Here is a 20,289-nt window from a genome sequence, read left to right as displayed (position 1 = left end):
GGCTCGATCCCACACTCTCATCTACAACAGCAAAAGACAAACGTTAGTCAATCTTTACAGGTTAAAGTCTCGGATCAATACATTACTTTAACGGCTACTAAAATAATTCAATAAAGATCCATCTCAAACACAACTGTAATGATGAAAAGGGATATAACTGGTGCAAATATAACAAATTTAAAGTCCCTGCAAGGAACTTTCATGTTTGTTGTAAAGTGCCATTAAAGCAGATATCAGGTGAATGTTTTTGTTAATCTAAGTCCTAAATAGTCCTATTTTCCGTCAGCATCACTTCCATAGAGTGTTTGGTCTCTCCGTCACTCTGCTCTGCTGTAAACCAGGAGAAAACTTTCCTTGTGGGATACAAGTGTTATCCAATGAGGAGAGAGAACGGCATGAAGGGCTGTGTGTGCAGCCAAGGGATGCGCGTGGATGTGGTGACGTAGGGACGAGCAAGGGGGTAGATGGGACTACAGGCAGGCGTAGCTCACAGTCGGCCATATTGAAGCGGGCAACTGTCTCTGACTCTGGCTGCAGTTCCAGTGCAGTAGATGGTGATCCAGTCATCTGCACTAAAACAACGATTCATAACTCTGTGAAAAATGAATCAGTATGCTGTTTTTACTTAAACTATTTGCATAATGTCACTATAATGTTACCTTTAATGTTACCTTTACAAAAAAAAAGTACATGATTAAAATTATCTGTGATTTTAAGTAGCTGCATTATAACTGCATAGACGTTCATAAAAAAATCAAACCGTTTTGAAATCGGATAAAAACTGAGCAAATTCTGGTCATTATAGCAGAACAGGCACCATAGGCTTATAATGCTCTGAGGGAGAGAGTTGACCTTACCAAGATGGCCGCCATTCTGACTACGTTGTGTCATTGGGCAGCAGCGGCGGGTGAGTCATCTAGTTTTATTATCTATGGGGACGAGGACCAATAGATGCCTGACGAGGGCGGGGGCTGCTAACTCATGGTGCGTTCAAGGAAACTCGTAACTTGTGTTTTTCCTTCCTGTGAAGTCATACCGGTTCGATCTGGTACGAGTTCACGGGTCGGAAGTTACGAGTGGCCGTTATAGTGACTTTCACAGGCAACACGACGGTAAAAACACGAGCTACGGGTTGGAACGCTACAAAGTCGTAGTCGTGACTCGAAGCTGTAATTTACGGTTTCAAAAGCCTGCCTGGAACGCAGCATTAGCCGAAACGACCGGATCGCTGATATCTGCTTTAATAGTGGAAGAGACAGGAAATGGGAGGCAGAGAGGGAATGGCATGCAGCAAAGGGCCACCTGCAGTCAGGACTGTAGCCTCAACACATAGGAGGCTGCTCTACCAACTGAGCTCAACGATGCCCCTTCTACTTCTTTTATCTAATAAGTTTAAGTAAGGAAAACACAACCACAGGGTACAAAAAGGTTGCATTTCTAAATTCCACTACCATCATTAATCTCACCATCTGTGTCTGACTTCCCATCCTCAGTTCGTGGCTCACGGCGGACTTTGCCTAACAGGTCCGAAGGTGCATCTGTAAAGCAAGAGCAACACAAGTGCAACACCTCTGTAAATATGACAGGAGACAATGAGATCATAATACCAGCTGCAGAGAGGGCTGAAATTATTCATTCTTGGTATTTTACAACCCATGCTCTGAGTTTTAACAAACTTACTGCTGGTTTTCAGAGTCCGAGTCCTGGTCTGTTTTCTCTTCTTCTGGGGGAGCCTCATATCTGGGCTCGATCCCACACTCTCATCTACAACAGCAAAAGACAAACGTTAGTCAATCTTTACAGGTTAAAGTTTGAAAGAAAGCCTTCATCCCACCCCCTGGGTTGAGCCGAGGTCTACCGGTCATTTCCAGACTATACATTTAAAAAGTACAAGTCAGTGGAATATTAGTGTTAATGCAAGTCTTAAATAGCTGTATCTTCCCACAGCAATCACTTCCATGGAGTGTTTGGTCCGTAACACAGGTCTGTCGGTCACTCTGCTGTAAACCCAGGAGATCATTTTCTTGTATCCTAGAACCTTTATCCAATGAGGAGAGAGAACGGCAGGAGGAGACGTAGATATTGGACGAGGGCGGAGAATGCTAACTCCATCCGCTGACAGGAAGTTAGCTAAAAACAACCGGATCACTGCCTTCTGCTTTAATTATATAGTCTGACTTGTCAGGCTAGGCTCCACATCATGGCTGAAAAAACAAATGGGATCAGAGCCCCTGAGCCGGTGTGCAGCTGTTAATGACAGATCCGACTACACAAATACATTCATCGTAACATGTACGTGATAACCTTTCCCTCCACTGATTGATTACCAAAGGCTTTGGTGACAACAGTGAGGAAGCTCAGCAAAACAGGGAGAAATGAAAAGATTTGAAATGCAATTTATAAAATCAATAAGTTGTATTTTAATCAACATTGTTTGAAATTAATTATTTCACTCGTAATCCATGTAATAAGAAGGAAAATGTGTAGTTTATCAGTCGTTATGCCCAAATAAACCCCAACAGAATGAATAGAACCCCGACGCAAAATAAAACGACTCAAAAGTAGTGAGAATGTTTATATCAAAAAAATGTTCAGATCAGAGAAAGGCATCCTCAGTTTTAAGATGCAGGTACCACCAAATATGTTAACCTTCTGTCTAGCACTGCAACAATTAATCAAAAAATAATAGACTTAATTAATTAACTATTCTGATAATCTAATAAGTGTAAATGAGTATTTTTTGAATGAAAAAAAGCTCCAGATTCTCTTCTTCAGCTTCTTAAATGTGAACATTTCTGGTTTCTTTGTTCCTTTCTGACAATTAACTGAGTCTCTCTGGTTTCTGGACAAAACAAGACATTTGAGGACGATGTCACCTGCTGGTTTGAGACACACTGGTCAATAAAATGTTTAAAAATGCCAAACAACTGATCAATAATGAAAATAATCGTTCGGGTTAGTCCTATTTCTGTTCTGTTTGTTTTATTGTTCTTCTTTCCTTCCTCCCTCCCTCCTTCCTTTATTACCCCTTTCCTTCCCTCTTTCCTTCCCCTTCTCCTTTGTTCTCTCCTCTTTCCTTCCCTCCCTCCCTCTTCCCTTCTCTGTCCTCCCTCCTCCTCCTCCTCCTCCTTTGTTCCTTCCTCTTTTCCTCCCTCTCTCCTTCGAGGACAACAAATAAGATAAGTCAAATAAGACATGCACCTCTAACATGTTTAAAATAAACAGAAGCCTAAGACACATACCATCGTCTTGCCCTCTGCCTGGGTTCTTTGTCTTTGGGCGAAGGTCAGAGGTCGATGTGGGAGGTTCACCTACGAAAGATAATTAGTCAGTTCAGAACCAAAGACTACAGCTGAATAAACTAGCTCAATTGGGTCAAAACAGGACAAAACTGTGTCAGTTGTAGTGCATACATACCACTAACAGAGAGGCTGATGTTGTCTAGGTTCTTGCCCTTCATGGTCCCTGTCCCCTCCTCCATAGCAAACAGAAGTTTGCTGATTTTGGCAATCTGAAACGTTTTGTCTGTCTGCCGGTAAAAGTCCCGATGCACCCGGATGTCGTGTCCCATAAATCTTGCGACTTGTTCAAGCTCTTGTTCACTTAGATCGAGGAGTTGACAGAGAGTGGCAACTTGTTTCCTTAATTTGGTTGATCGAAGGAGCTCAGGGTTTTCTGCTTTACTATCCTCAGCATATTTTCGCAAGCAATCACAGCCACGTATATTTGTCAATGCACCTGGTCTTGCGAAGAGATGTGGGTTTTCTGCGGGTATGCCAGCTTCATCCCTCCTTTCAAGTAACAAGTCAATCGACTCCTTCATTCTCTCCGTAAAGAAAACTGGGACCTTCCTTCAGTTACCGGGCTCCTTTACTGTGGAACCAGCTCTCTCCATGGGTCAAAGAGGCAGACACTCTAACTACATTTAAGTCTAGACTTAAGACCTTCCTTTATGACAGGGCTTTTAGTTAGGGCTGGTTCAGGTAGCTCTGAACCATTTTATAGCTACGCTGCTATAGGCTTAGACTGCTGGGGACACATCTGGTTACACAGAGCCCTCTCCTCCTCTTCTCTTCTCTCCTCTCCTCTCCTCTCCTCTCCTCTCCTCTCCTCTCCTCTCCTCTCCTCTCCTCTCCTCTCCTCTCCTCTCCTCTCCTCCCCTCCCCTCCCCTCCCCTCCCCTCCCCTCTCCTCTCCTCTCCTCTCCTCAGTATATTTTTGAACTGTCATTTTCTGCTGTACTTTGTAGTTTGGCCTTGGTGTCTCTCACTCTCTCTGTGTTTCCACAGATCCACCGGAGCTCCATCTCTCTGCACCAGCCGCCACCTGCATCGCCCCCCTCCCTCCCCTTCCCCTGCTGTTAGACCGGCCTCCCCTTCCTTCCCATGGACCAGTCTGCCACCCAGCCCTCCCATCGAGCTGACCAGCTCTCCCTGCCCCCCCCCCCCCGCCCCCTCCCCTCACCAGAGACTGCCTTCATCAACTCCTGCTAACATTTCCATATTTCGCACATTCTGTGACAAACTGTAAACTGTTTTCTTGTCTGTAACAACATCTCTGTCCCGTCTGTCCGTCCTGGGTGAGGGATCCCTCCTCTGTTGCTCACCCTGAGGTTTCTCCGACTTTTCCCTGTTAAAAGGGTTTTCCATGGAGTTTTTCCTCAGTCGATGTGAGGGTCTAAGGACAGAGGATGTTGTTACGATGCCATGTAAAGCCCTTTGAGACAAACTGTTTGTAAAAACGGGCTATACAAATAAAATTGCCTTGCCTTGCCTTGCCTTGCCTTGCCTGTCTCTTTTTCCTCTGACCTCTATGCGTGTTAGAAGACCGCTGAGCTGTTTCTCAAGTGGCGACAATGTTTCATAGATGTCTTTGTTAATGGGATTAGTGCTTGCTGTCTTGTAGATGTCAAGAGACAAGCGTGATGCCTCGCCTTCACGCCGTTTGTTGAAGATGATGACCTGTGCCAGAACTGTCTCATTCAATGTCTTGTAGGCTGTTAAACTTCGCTCCTTTGTTAGTTCCTCCTTTGCTTTATCCTCCATCTTCCTCAGATGATCCCTCAGGACAACCACATCTTTGGTAAGGGGGATGTCGTCTGGTTTGTTCCATCGTTTTTCTTGCATTGTCTGATGAGCACTCACAGCCACATGATTCTTCCAGTTTTTTTCTAGAAGTTCAAGCAATTTTTTGGCCTTCTTCTCAGCCAGGTCATCATCATTCATGAGTGCTTCACCAATGAGGACCTCCACTGCTCCTTTTAGACAGAATCTGATTTTGACAGCAGTAGATGGTTTCCCATTCTCGTTTTTACCAGGACTAAACTCTGAAACCTTCTTTGCCGCACTGACTACAAGCTTATACCATGATGGTGCACACACATCTGCCAGGTCCTTTACGGTTTCGTTCATGCTTTTAACCACCAACATAAAACGTCCAAGCTCCCTCATTCTCTGTGCAATATACTGGTGTTTTGACTTCACACGTCCATGTTTTGCAAAAAGTGCTTCACCATACCTGCAGATCAAAGAGTCTGACCTTATGTGAAAAGAGACGTCGTCTTGCCGCATATTATTGACAATCGCCTGACATCCACTTGAGGAAGCCCTGATCGGAAGAAGCTGCGCAGCTCTACTTTGTACTCTTCTTCTTGTTTTTTTCTCCTCATTATCTACCGTGCTCGATCTTTTACTCCCACATGAGGACTGATGTTTCCATAGCTCTTGTTTTACAAACATCCCAAAACAATAAGCACAAGGCAAGTAATCTTTAACAGAGGTGTTAAGAGATGGCTGCTTGCACGTCACAACTTGCCCTTTCCCCTTTTTCAGTACTTTCGTGTTGTGTTTAAAATCCCCTTTATTACGTAATTGATGTAGAAGCACCTTTCTCTCCTTTGATTTTGCCGTGAAGCTGAAGGCATAGGCTACATCCTTGATCGCACTATGTTTTCTCTCCAGATGCCTCGCCACCTTTGCCTGTGGCTTTCCACAGTAAAGACAGAAGTGTCTCTTGTCCCATGAGCGCCTCCCGTCCTCCCTTTTAGTGCACATTTTTACGGTTACACTTTTTACTTTGGTGTCTTCCTTGTTTTTTCTTTTTACGTAAGTTTTGCGGTTTCTGTGTTTTTTTATATTGCACTTGCCTGCTCTTTTGGGTTTTTCTTCTGATGAATCTGTGCGAAGAGTTTCTTCAGAGAGGATATCATCTGCATCACTGCCTGATGACTCTGACTGGGATGGGCTGTATTCTGAGCCGCCTGAGTCAGAAGTTTCAAGTAATGAAGGTTCACTCTCTTCCTGATGACTGTCCAACTGTAAACAAAACACAAACACCAGCACTCACAATTAATACTTGGAATCTTGTCTTAACCGCACAGCAGTGTCGGAAAACGTGTTTCAGCCACTTGGCTTTCTTCAAGTGGTTGAAACACGTCTATCCCTCCCTCCTTTCTTTCTTTCTTTCTTTCTTTCTTTCCTCCCTCCCTCTCTCCCTCCTAGGCCCAAAACATTACATTTTCTGAGTGACATTAAATAACTGTTGGGAGCTCAACTAGTGTGCAGTCTCCTTTTTTCTTTAACTGGTTTCTTTTTAGTAGTCCAGCACCTAGTGTTTAGCATTTGGGGATGTGCGTGTCCATCTCTTTTTTACTTAAGACAGGTCAGAGCCTCAAGGGTCAGACAGTTGGCCGCATGTGGCTGGTTTAACGTTGTAGTCAATAAAAGTGGTTAAACAACAAAATTTGTCCTGCTTAAATCCAATGTACATTTTCCTAGATTTTAAATCGATACATGTTGTCTGGAAGGGCAATTTGCCAAGCACAGACCAATGCAGTTAGATCGAAGGAATATAAATAATTACACCCCTACTACTGTATAGATTTTGTATGTTCACTTACTTGTGTTGGCTCCACACTCATGGCTTGGACCTAAGAAAAAAGAAAATTTATATTGTTTAATGTTATTGTCTGAAACAGTCTTAACAAATAATTAAACAATCACCTGCCTGGGCTCCACTAAGTAGGTCTGGGGGAAGAATATTTGGTGCACTTTCAGAGCTATCAATCACATATCACATCAATAAATTGGAATGACAATGTCAATGTTTTTAAAAGGATATGCCAACATCTCTTCCCTCAGTTCAGGGTTAACAGACTCAGAGTTTTCACTAACGTTAAACCTGCTTTGTGAAACGGACCCCTGGTTGTGACCTGCGTTCTGTTACACGTGTATCCTTTCAAAGTAAATACACACCAAGCTAGACCACGGTGCATAAAACCAGTAGAACAGCTGAGGAGGAAAGCAGCAGAATAACTTATTCATGTTGTCACGTATGGTAGCACGTAGTTTTTATTCAGACAGGTAGCCGCTAACATTGCTAAGTTAGCAGCAGCAGGAATCGCCGTTAGTAGTACCGCAGGCCGGGAGTAGCTTCTCCCCGACCCGGTCGGCCGGAGGTAACTGTTAGCGGCCCGGGTAGCAGTGCTAACGACCTACAGCGATCTCTGGTGCTGCTAACGGCTAGCTCCGGCGCTGCTAAATTAGCAGTTAGCCAATTAGTCCGGTCGGGAGCTTAGCATCATGCTATCCCACTGATAACAAGCCCCACTGATATCAAGTCCCACTGATAACAATCCGAAATGAAGTAACATGAACACCTGTTAAGCTTTCCAGTATCAAATTTTACATTTTACATTGCCATCTTGCAGTTTAAAAAGTTTGAATCTTGCCTGTGACGTTTCCAAATAGCAAAACAATACACCATTAGCATAAACTGAAACTGACACTACAGGAATTTAAAATATCTTTTACTTACACGTCTCTCACAGTCCTCGTGGTGCTCTTTAAGACGCTTTAACCTCCTTTGGAATCTCTCCAGTCGCTCGCACCTCGCTGGACTCCTCCCACGCTCCATAGTGCAGGTAGTTCTGCTGCTCATGTCTCCACTGAGGTACCGCGCTGCCCAGTGCCCATCCCCACCACAGCCACAGGTGCAGGCGGGGGAACCACCCCTCCCCTTGATGGGCCATTAATTAAGGCGCCACTCTGCCCTGCACAGTGCACCACAATATCAGCACTTCTCAGCTCTGACTCTCAGACCTCTGTGCAGGCTGTAAACTTGCATTTAAATTGAAGAATCACATTTATCTGCACAAAGTAGTGGCACTAATGCTTAAAAACTGTTAAATCATGCATTGTTATTTTTTTCAAGGTTAAAATAAAGTATTTGAAAAATTACATAGTAAAAAAAAGTATTTAAGTGTTAAATTACTGAGCCTCTCTCAGAATATACCCTTATATTTTACACTGTTTTAGCATTGCATTAATGATTTTATATTATCATGTTTGTTTTTTCTGTGTTTCATATGGTAAAGACCAGTTAGGAACTGCAGAATTGCTCCTCAGGAATAATTATGTTTATTTGTGGATGAATTAAATCTTACTTGAACCCAAATGAAAATACAACAACCTTCCTTTGTTGATGACATAATTATTTGGGATTTCCAGAGCATCTAGAGCAATATTAAGTATCAGAAAATAACCTTGAAGTTTAAGTAGGTTACCTTAAATCTTTTAATACAGTAAATCAGGCATCATGAAATGGCGAACCTATGTCCCTGACCCGGTCCCAGTGATGGTTCAATCCAGACCTGAGAGGAGACCAATCTTTAACCCTCCTGTTTTCTTCCTGGGTCAAACTGATCCCCCTCCTCTCCTTTCCTCCAGCCTTCTTTTCTTCCTTTCTTCCAGCCCTTTTCCCCCCATAGTCTTACATTCTACTCCCTTCCTTGACCTAATCTGGTCCTCTTTTCCACCCTTCCTTCCTTCCTTCCTTCCTTCCTTCCTTTTAAATTGACAATAAATTTCAGACCTTTTTCTTGGATGAAAGTTGATAAGCTGGACCTCAATGAATTTTAATTGAATATCCCTGCAGTAAATGTACAATGGCAGCACAGCCCACAGACCTCTATGCCACAGACAGCAGCAACACAGCACCATCATCATCATCTCATCTAATTCTCAACATATTTAATTTCTTCACAGAGGAACATTTTTGAACCCAGATGCATGACTTTGAGACAGGAGTGAAAGTTCATGTTAACATGTTGCCTAAAATAAAATAAAAAATTATATGTGAAAAATAAGTGTGCAGCCTCCTGTCCCTGACTGTGCAGGCCACATGATCTTCAGGTCTCGAGAAACACTGTGGCCGCCAGAGTGCAGGTGCAGGGCAGTGAGTGTGATGGTCCATCAGACCAGGAAGAGTGGAAGCGAGACTGAGACACCCTGTCTGCCTCAGCCATCTAAGGCCGCGTTCAGACTGCAGGCACATCTGATTCAAATCTGATTCCTTCTCATATCCGATTTTTAGGGCTGACTGTCCACACTGTTTTTAGCAAGTGTCCAAATCGCATTTGGCTCTGTTCAGACTGGGCCACATTATTGACCTTTTTCATTGTGAATTAAATGTAATGACAAATTGTGACCTAAGAAGACAAATTATTAATTTTTAAATATCACAAAAATGCAAAACTAAAATGAAATTCAATATAATATAGTTTATTTTACTGAAAAACACCTGGAAATGATCATTTCTTAAGTTTAACACTTTGTGGTGCAATAATTAAAAACCACCCATAGGGGGCGATAGGGAGCAAAAAGTGTGTATTCAGAAGTGTGGATTTGTTCTCAGTTTTGCATTTTTCTGAGGACCTCTCTGAAACTTAGAGAGAAGCATATATACAGCCTCTAGAAGCCATTACAGTGAAAATCTAGTGAGGACCGGCCTAAATGTCCTCACTTCCCAAAATTGTCCTCACTCAAAAGGTTAAAAACCTTAGGTGGTCCTCACAATGATAGCTGTACAAACACACACACACACACACACACACACACACACACACACACAGTTAACCTAATGTGATTACAGCTCCTCCATATCAGTGCTTATAGAAAGATGATCATGTGTCTGTCTGATCAGCTCTGTCTTGACCTTAAGATCGTGGGTTTGATTCCCATGTTGACAGAGATGGCAAAATCGGCAGTAGCCCCGCGGCCCATTCAAAATTTCCCCAGAGGAAATTTTCTAGTTTGCTATTGCTATTTTGCTATTTTATTATATATAGTTTGTTCTTTATATTTTGCTATTTTATTATGTATAGTTTGTTTTTTTTAATCTTGTTCTTTATATTCTTATATGTTGTTGTTGTTACTGTGTGTCTGTGTAATGCTGCTGCTGCTGCACTGTCATTTCCAAACTTGGGATCAATAAAGTATATCTATCTATCTACTACTGCAGTATTTCTAACAAAAAAGCACCTCGAATCAACTGGAAACTCTTGTTCTTTCACTTTCATTTTGCAACATCGACAGCTGGAAATCACACCCTTTCCCTGAAACCACATGACCACAGCCCCCCCCCCCCCCCCTCTCCTACTCAGTGCTGAGACATCAGAGCTGGGTGTAACCTTGTATGCATCAGCATACAGCAACAGGACAGCAGAGCAGAGGGGCTCCCTAAACAGGTGGGTGTACAGACAGATCAAAGGCATCTGTAGTTTTTATTTTATTTTAATATTTTTTTATTGTGAGTATGAAGTCAGTGTAGTCTACACTAGAATTCATTATGAATGGGTGAGTTGTTTTGAGTCATTTTACAGTATATTACAGTCAACTAGCATCCATCATGTTGTTATGCAGATGTTGTTGTTGTTGTTGTTGTTAATGGTGGCAGAGACAGACAGTGTTTATTCTTCAGCAGGTCATCCTCCAACAACGTTACAGTAAGTCAAGCTGTCTTCTCTATAAGATGATCAAAATATTTGTTTTCATTTAGCAGAGATCAAGTATCCAGCTGTAACTTTGAGGTAGTCATGGATCGTGTTGTTTGTTATGGGTACGTATTTACTGACTTTACTGGACTGAAATTTCACACTGTCTGCTACTAAATTAAACCATTTCTGCAGTGCATCATAGAGGGTTTGGCTCCACACTTGCATTTTATCATGATTATTTCTCATTTTTATTAATTAGAACTATTGAATTGAACTGGAATTTTAAGTACATCTGGCTAACAAACAATTTAACAATTTTGCATCAGATTATAATTTAGCTAATGGGTATGCGTTAGAAATTACTGTACTGGAATTTCACACCGTCTGGTGCTAAATTAAAGGGATAGTTCACCCAAAATTCAAATTACACTCATTATCTCCTCCCCCTCATGTGGACTAAGGGCTGGGAGAAGATTCAGAGTCCTCCGTGGCTTCTCTGAGTTACAGGGGGTCTCGGCGTAGCACTGCATGTCCATATGACGGTGGCGAACGGGGCTCACTTTTCTTTGTCCAAAAAGACAAACAAAAAACATCCAAATACCTCCACACAGCTCGTTTGTAATGTCCCTCTTGTATTGTATTGTATGTATCTTGCGGGATTTGCACTGACTTCCAGACACTGGGAGCTTCCGCTACAAACAAGCTTAGAACAATTTATCATGTTGGAGCTTCAATCCAAGAAAATTTGAATTTTGGGTGAACTATCCCTTTAAACCTGCTATGCCTGCTGTACGTCAGAGAGAGTTTGGTTTTACACTTTCATTTTATCATGGTCATTTCTCATTTCTTTTAATGAGACATTGAATTAAACTGGAGTTTTAAGTACATCTTTGGTGAATGAAGCATCACTCTGCTCAGCTCCTTCTGTTGAGAAACTAAGCTTGAACCTTTATCAACATCACAGGTCTGCAGGGCAGCATGCGGAGGTGAGGCGTCTGGCCCAGGCGCTGGTTGTACCACTGAAGCATGGACTCTCCTCCTTCATCACGGTCTCAGAGCTCCTCCTCAGTGTTAAAGCAGACATAGTCGTTCCTGGATGCCAGACCTTTGATGATATCAGACGACAGATTGAGAACATGAAGCGGACGATGGAAGAGTCAGAGCGCTCGGCCCAAACGGAGCTTCAGCAGGTGGATAGGGAAACCGAGACCCTCACTGTAGAGCAGGGTCGGTTAGCACAGCAGAAAAAACAGAAAACTGATGAGTTGAAATGTTTGAATATAAAGCTGTCGTTACTCCAGTCCACTCTAAACCGGTACAAAGCAGATCTAGAGACAGAGAAGAGAAGCCTGCGCTCAGCAGAAAGCACCCTGAGGGACATGAGAGCAAAGAGGGACAGTGCACAGACAGTACGAGACGTCGGGATTGGTCTCTCGTTTATCCCATTTGCGGGGTGGATTGCAGGTAAGTACAGCAGGTTATTAGTATACTGGTTATTTTAAACATCATCAAATGATTACTGTATGTTCATCTCATTTACAGATATCTTTAAAGGTTGAGTCTGGAGTTTTGTGCCCAAAAATAACATTAGACTTGTACAAATGAAATCAGTCTCAATCATCACCTATGGGCTTCTAGTCCTGTGTGGTGGGGGCTGTGTCTGCAGCGCCCCCTCCCCTCCCCCCGCCTGTATTTTGGTCTTTTGCTCTGTTTTGTTCGGGTTTTGTTATGCACGTGAACGTGTATGGGTGGAGAGCGATTGAGTCGATATCTATGGAGAGAGAGTCTGTGTTTTGTCTCCAGCCAATGATGGAGCTCAGGAGTGTCTATGTGCAGCAGAGTAGGAGGGCTGGGGCTGCTAGCTGCGCTAGGTAGCCTATCTCTGATGCTACTGAGTCTCTCTCTCTCAGCAGCAGCAGTCAGGACAACTAAGTAAAAGAAATACAGTCTGAGTGAAGCGCTGGAGCCTCGGACCGATTTCCCACCGTCACCGACACTGGTAACAAGTATTAGGGCCGTTGTAGTGAGCTAGCTCGATGCTAACTTCGGCTAGCGGTAGTGGTTAGCATCCGCCGCTAACACCGTCTTCCCAGTTCACCACAACGGCATAAAAACACAACACGGAGGCTCCCGGTGTTGGCGAAAGGTCGGCTAATCGGCCCACGACTCCAGCGCTTCTTTCAGACTATTTCCTTTCCTCTGCGGTCCTGACAACAGCTGCTGTCTGGAGCAGGAGGCTACTAATGATGGGAATTCGTTCTTTTGGCTCGGCTCACTAAAAAGAGCCGGGTCTTTCGACTCCCAAGTGGCTCCTCAGATTTTCTGTTGCTTAAAGTATATTTATCACCAAAAATAATGCAAAATGTGTAAAATGAATTACTAATGTAAAAGGGTTAGAGTGCTACAAAAATAAATGATAAAGTGGCCTATAAAAAACAAAGTCCCATCCAGGGCTGCAGACTAAGGCCGAATTCCGATTCTCCCCTTAGCCCTAGCCCTTGGCCCTAACCCTTCGTTTTGCGCGTTCACGTGAAGTGGTAGGGGTGTCCCAATTCTGGTTCAGACGAGGGTTAGGGGGAAGTGGTCTGGCTATCTCGCCCTCGAAACGGAGATTTTTCAGGGGCACACTACGGACCGAGGGCTATGGCAAGTTTCCCAGAATGCATCTTGCGGCAACCGGCAGCTGTTTTATTTCTCACTGTAGCGCTGTTATTACGTCATTTTGTTAAGTTTTAATATTTTTTCATGCGAGAAAGTAGCTGTTTAGATCCCCAATGTGCGGTCGGTTTATCCACATGAGGCTGTTTAGACGTTTGCTCCCATGTTTTTCGGAGAAGTGAAGCTCCACGTTGGAGCCTCCACCTGTGGAGCAGATCAGCGGCTCGTCACGGAGACACCACCCCGTCCAGAGAGCTTGTCAGCCGGCCAACCTCCCGACCTCGTCCCGGTAGAAAAGACGACCGCTAATTAACTTACCCGCAGGGTTTTAAAGGTTTACCGCCGCGTAGTTACATTCTTTTTAGGAGATAAATGCTGGTCTCATTGATGAAATGTAACAATTGTCGCATTAATTTGTTTGAATTAAAAGTGAAGCTTCATGTGTTTTGGACACAGGAGCAGCTGCCTGGGGGATCTGTAGCCTACATACAGAAATCACCACATTTACATCAATAAATAAATGTTTTACAATGAACCGATCATTCTTCATTAAATTTTTATTTTATTTTATTAAGTTAACATGGTTCTGAATAGAGGATTTGTGGCAAAAGCTTGTCACGTCTGCTCATGTGAAAGCAGCAGAGACGACTGATGACGCATGTGATTGTTGAAGTGGTGTCCCAGTTCGTAGGGGTTCCCTACTCCTTGTAGCTCCGTTTCAAGGGCAAGGGTAAGGGCTAGGGGTAGGGGTAGGGGTAGGGGTAGGGGTAGGGGTAGGGGTAGGGATGAAAAATAGAATCGGAATTGGGCCTAACTTTTCTTTTGCACTTGTGGATGAACACTTCTCATGTGCTTGTGCAGATCGTCGTCGAGCCTGCTCCATATGAGATTTCCACCTTGCACAATCTACACTCTGCCTTTGAACTGCTTACTGCTTATTTAAGTCAAACCACCAGAGAATCCGGTCAATTTTCAAAATAAAACACATTCGGAACAGCGGCCCCTCGGAAGGAATTTTCGGACTGGCAGACCGTCGGACTGGCGGTCCTTCAGAATGGGGGTCTCCCCCCGTCACTGCCCTACCTGTCCATGTGCCTGTGTGTGTGAGTGCCTGTGCCAGCGAGAGAGAGAGGGAGAGATGCGTGCTGCCACAGGCTCGTGCTGGATGCGCTGGTTGATAAGTTCTGTTTTTACCCCCCCTCCCCCGTCGAGCGCTTTCACCACAACAAGCAAGATACAAATTTAGATACATTGACATGGGAGCTTACGGGAGAGACCGTGATGCGGGGGTCTTCTCGAGGAGCCACTTTGGATCCCAGCTCATCGAAGGCAGGCTTCCTCTCCCACCCCCGGCTCCTCTGCCTGGGACTGAGATCATCACTCCAGCTGTGTTTGTTGGGGATGAAGCATTTCCGCAGAAAGTAAACCTGATGCGACCCTATCCAGGTCAGTACACCCTACACATCACAACACTACAGTACAGAGAGACACAATATTGTCTTTTTAAATATTTATTAATTTACAATATTTATTAATTAAACCAGGTTTATGGCATAGTGTATTGTGGCATGCTACTCTTTTACTTCACTGTTATATTTGTGCTATTGTCTGCAGAAATGTATCCAGCATAATATATCATTGATTATGATTTAGGTTAGGGTTTAATTTAGGTTTTAGTTTTTGGCATTTATTGATCATTTGTGATTTTTTTTTTTTTTTTTTTCCCCTCTTAAGTATTTGTCCCAGAAAACAAATGACCATGCATCTTGTAACAGCAATATTCTTTTTACAGTGTTGCACCTCACAGCTGATCAGCGAACCTACAATTACCGGCACTCCAGGGCCAGGAGAGTTATAGAGAACGCTTTCGGCATACTTGCAGCAAGATGGCGAGTCTTTGGAAGGGCTCTGGAGTGTTCAGTTGAAACTGCACAGGATGTCACAAAGGCATGCGTTGCTCTGCATAATTATCTTTGTGATGCAGATCAGTTCCAGCCAGAAACCGAAAGGTGCATTGCTCCTGTACTGATGGACACAGAGGGTGCACCTGGAGAATGGCGACAGGCGACTCAAGGAGACACTAACCTTCTGGACTCTCAGCGCTTAACTCAAGCCAGAGCAGCACAGGATGGCATGGCTGTGCGTGACCTACTCAAAGACTACTTCCTGACCGATGAGGGAAGGGTTACTTGGCAGGATGCCGTCGTCCAACGAGGAAGATTACATTAAAAGGTAATGACATATGTTCTGTCTTGTCTCTATAAACTGGATAAATTTTGAATAAAAAAAAAAAAAAAGGCAATGACATACACAGAAAGAGCCCAGTAAAAAACTTTTATTCACTGGCAAATTACAAAAGATAACAGTGTAGTAATCTACTGTTACATGAAACACACTACATATACACCATACATAAAACAGTGTGAGCTCATGTAAACAATTCAAAATGAGCACTAGAACAATGAAGTGCACAAATCTGTGGGCTCATGTAAACAATTCATAACAGAATGTGAGCCCCACAAAAATTCAATACTGCAAAAAGTGTTAACAGTGTTAACTCATGTAAACAAAAGATAAAGTGCAAATGAATTATCATTCAGGAAACAGACAGTCCATCATCTGGAACATATGGGACTTATTCTAACCACTGTGAAATCTGTGTCCAACCTGGTCACAGACACAAAAACTGCATTTCTATATTGTTTACCCATAACAAAGCATCAGCTGCTGTATTTCTTTTACGAGCCGCTTGGCGTCATGTTCAGGAAGTTGTAGCAAAAAGCTGTTTAGGTAGGTTGTGAAAGTTGTGAACATGTTTTTGTTTTCCTGAGTCCAGCCTCTGGGGTAGTGCAGCATCAACTGGAGTTAGTTCCTCACTTCGCTGCCTCTTTTTTTTCTCATGTGCTGTCCCAGTTGGACTAGGAGCTGAAGAGGGGCTTGTCACATCAGAGGAGGATTGTGTACCAGAACTTGATGCAGGTGAAGGAGGATGAGTGACAGTGTGCACACTTGAAGTACTGGCCTCTCCGTCATCTTCTGATGGCTAGAACAGAGAAGCCACATGTAAAGAGTGTACAGTAACAATTTCTCCTCCTCTAGCCCTCAGCTACCACCACATTTGTTTGTTTTTGCACTTCCCTACTTTCATGTTTTTAAAGATGTAGGTAAATTGTAAGTTTTTTAAAGATGTAGGCAAATCTATTTTGGTAAATCTTTCGGGAGTGTGCCTATGTTCCCACAGCCCTATGTTCCCTCAGCCCTTTGTTCCCTCAGCCCTATGTTCCCACAGCCCTATGTTCCCTCATTTCTAAGGTTTTTTTTTCTTTCCAAAATTAGGCCCTATGTTCCCACATTTCCTTTATGATCAATTTGCATCAGATTTTATCCCCATTTCTCCCAATCTGGTAGTCAATTACACCCAACCTGTTATCCAGTAGCAGTTGACTACAGATGTAATGTAGCTTTTAGCTAAATCTGGGAACATAGGGCCCTGGCTGACCCCTTCCAACACCGCTACTCCAACATAGGGTTGAGTGATGAACCCTTATACCAAAATTCAACTCACCTCCATGAGTTAGTGCAATTTAGACAACACACTTCTACAGTAGTACAAATAGTGTTAGTAGTAGTAAACGAAGCATTAGAAAGTTTGTAGGTCATGGTGCAAAGACCCCAGGTTGAAATTACTCCGAATCATCCCTTTAAAATAAAAATGACTTGACTTAGTTTCATTTTGAGAAAATTCTTAGAAATAAGAAAAATCTTAGAAATGAGGCAACATAAACCTGAGGGAACATAGGGCTGAGGGAACATAAGGCTGAGGGAACATAGGGCTGTGGGAACATAGGGCTGTGGGAACATAGGGCTGTGGGAACATAGGGCTGTGGGAACATAGGGCTGAGGGAACATAGGGCTGTGGGAACATAGTGCTGAGGGAACAAAGGGCTGTGGGAACATAGGGCTGAGGGAACATAGGGCCTAATTTTCAAAATTTTCAGTTAAAGTTTTTTTCTTAGAAATGAGGGAACATAGGGCTGTGTGATCATTGGGCTGTGGGAACATAGGGCTGACCCCAATCTTTCAATGAAGCTTATATCAAAGACTGTGGAAATAATACATTAATGAACTTTAAAATGGCAAAAACCTAATCGTTTGTTTTAAATAATGAATCTGTTTTAATTTTAAATATAACGTTATATGTAGTTACTGTAGATCTACAATGTATGTATTCAGCGATTGCAGTTGCAGTCAAGAGTCCAGCTACTTTCCAAATAAAACACATTTAAAAAAGAGAAATCCGTACCAAGTCATTTTTTGGGTAGTTGGTCGCCGTTGCTCGATGGCTGATAAAGGGTTTAAGCCATCCGAGGCGCCGGAGGATCGGGTGATCCTGCGACCCATCAGCTGCGGGGACAGCCCTCCATTCCGACACCCCTCCATTTCGACACACCGCTGTTCCGAAATACCCCCACTTCGAAACACCGCTGTTCCGACACAGTCCCCCCGCAGCTGTCCAATGTCGAAGGTGCTGAACCGCGTGACGTTGTTTACATTCTGCTTTGTGGCTTGTCTGTGAAACGTGCGCTGCTCATGGACTGGGCAGATCTGTCCCACTTGCTTTCTCCCCGACTTCGTTGTTGGAGATCTCCCACACAGTAATAGAAATACACTTTTTTTCTCCCCCCCTGCTCCGCTCGAGCGCGGCTGAACCCGTCTTGAGCTCACAGGGGCGCGAGGCTGCTGCAGCCGCCGCTCGTGCTGACTTTTTACAGTCTATGGTGCTGACAGCTGACTGAGGGAGATGCTTTGGTTGGATTTAGGCAATGAAGAAAGGAGTTGGTTAAGTTTAGTAAAAAGACCAGGTAGAGGCTAGACAGGCTAGAAGCATAATGAACATTATGTCATTAATATGAAGTATTTGCTTGTTTTGCAGTTAATTATGCACATGATCCGTTTGACCCCAAAAAGGAAAAAAGGATCAATGCGCACTGCGCACTGGGGGTTTCCCCCAATAGCCTTTTCGGAGTAGCGGGGTCTTTAGAAAAAATAGAAAACCCCGCTATTACAATGAATGGAAGTCTATTGTCGGAAAGGCGGGGCTTCGGAAAGGCGGGGTGTAACCATCAGCAGCATCCCCACTCCGCTTGCTGGCCGACTTGTTGTGGGCGCGAACAAATCTGTCCCTCACCTGTCGCCACTTCTCTTTCGCCACGGTCCACGGGACATTAAGTTCTCTACCGATCTCCTCCCAGCTGTTTTGAACCAAATGTTTGTCCCTGTGTCCCGGCGAACTCACATCAAAAATGTGGCAGTAATTCCTTAGCAACTCACATAGTCTCTCTTCAAAAAGTTCAGGGTTACACTGGATCTAGGCTCCGTATCGGGTAGTGACGGCAACAGCGCCCCCACGGTTTCCGGTGGTACTGCTCCGTTTGGTCCGTATCCATAAGCTTTGTGGAAACGGACGAAATGAACGCAGAGTACGGACGAAAGGCTCCGTCCGTATCCATATGCGTATTTAACGTTGAGCATAAATGGGCCTTTAGCCCGAGAGGAGGGGCCCAGTTTCAATGTTTTGCTTACAAACTGCAACGAACAAAACTCCAGACCCTACCTTTAAATGAAATGACAAAGGGGACTTAGTAGTGTAGGTTTTTCCCCACAATGAACATTCCAAGTGTTTTTTTTGTTTGTTTTTTTACATTAATTATGAACTATTTTCATTTCAGGACCAATTATGATTGGTGTTGGTCAAGCGGACATGAACCAGGCCTCTTATGCTGTGGACACAGCTCGTCGGGAGGTGAATAGCTGTGAATCTCAAGTGAACTCATCTTCTAACGATGTGCAGCGCTACGATTCCTTGATCAGTCAAGCTGATCGTGACATCACAGCAGCTGACGATAAGATTCACGAGACAGAAGCCAAACTTCGTGACATGTCCGAGAAGCGGAGGGTTGTTGCCGATATTCAGGGTGAAATGAGACGAGTGGTCGGTCAGCTGGGGCGGCTGAGCGGGGTGGGGAGCGTGGCCGAGCTGCAGACCCAACACCTGATCCTGCTGGAGCCTGTGATGAAGGTGATGGAGCAGATGACCACAGTCCTGGCTCAGATCAGTGGAAACGAGCTGGGTCTACCGAGCCTGATGGAGCACATGAAGAGGAACCAAAGAAAACTCAGAGAACTTGCTGACACCAATAACAGTGCAGATATGAATGATTACATATGATTACAGATCCCTCTCCATCTGTGCTTCAACATAGTTCACTGTTTGTGTTTGTTGTTACCTCAGACCCCCCCCCCCCCTAATAGACATGTACATTAATTCAACTGACAGCAACTGCACTGCTGTGATATGTGTGGCGGCCTGGGAAAACCCGTCGGAAGTCACTGACGTGCTATTGTGGCAAATAGCTAAAATAGGTGGAAAAAGTACTATTTCCAAGATTTTGATATTTGTGACCCGATCCATCAAAATGAGTCACAGTGAGTCAAAGTTGAGATTTTGGTATCAATGGAAAGATTAGAAAATAAGCTTTAAAATGACACCCTAGTCAGAGTCATACATTTGATGGTTTTCTAGATGTGGCCATTTGAATTACGATCTCCTACTCTCTTATTCTGTTCTAAAACCTCAGAAAATAGCAGTTAAAGTTTTTGCCAGTGACTCTGGCATCTGTTCCTGTACCATGTGATTACACGCACCCTATACGGTCCCTTGTTGTCATAGAGGCAGCATTCAATGACCCTCGGAAAGCAGGGAATCTTACAATTCAGATGCTTTTTACAGCTCGTCTCATAAACGGTTCAGAAGTTGTCATGTTTTGTAAAACATGTGCAAGCGTTGCTACGTTCGGT

The 20,289-nt window shown here is 43.8% G+C and overlaps 3 protein-coding genes across 3 annotated transcripts in view; 2 read left to right on the top strand and 1 right to left on the bottom strand.

The window, feature by feature from the left end:
* Positions 1–20,289, bottom strand: part of LOC146975302 (protein NLRC3-like) — a 214,140-nt gene that overhangs the window by 154,606 nt on the left and 39,245 nt on the right. The gene's annotated exons all lie outside the window — the stretch shown is intronic.
* LOC146975305 (uncharacterized) lies at positions 7,639–19,660 on the top strand. Its single transcript, XM_085794594.1, has 4 exons — positions 7,639–7,643; positions 7,878–7,949; positions 11,738–12,237; positions 19,161–19,660. Exons 1-4 carry the CDS (start codon positions 7,639–7,641, stop codon positions 19,658–19,660), a joined length of 1,077 nt encoding a protein of 358 aa, XP_085650720.1.
* LOC146975306 (uncharacterized) lies at positions 12,583–16,353 on the top strand. The gene is made up of 4 exons (XM_085794595.1): positions 12,583–12,613; positions 14,644–14,877; positions 15,224–15,615; positions 16,345–16,353. Exons 1-4 carry the CDS (start codon positions 12,583–12,585, stop codon positions 16,351–16,353), a joined length of 666 nt encoding a protein of 221 aa, XP_085650721.1.

Source organism: Trachurus japonicus, chromosome 13 (genome assembly GCF_045865225.1).
Source record: "Trachurus japonicus isolate A0001 chromosome 13, Traja_1.0".
NCBI lineage: Eukaryota > Metazoa > Chordata > Actinopteri > Carangiformes > Carangidae > Trachurus > Trachurus japonicus.
The sequence above is the reverse complement of the archived record's forward strand: the minus strand, read 5'-3'. Positions and strand labels throughout refer to the sequence as shown.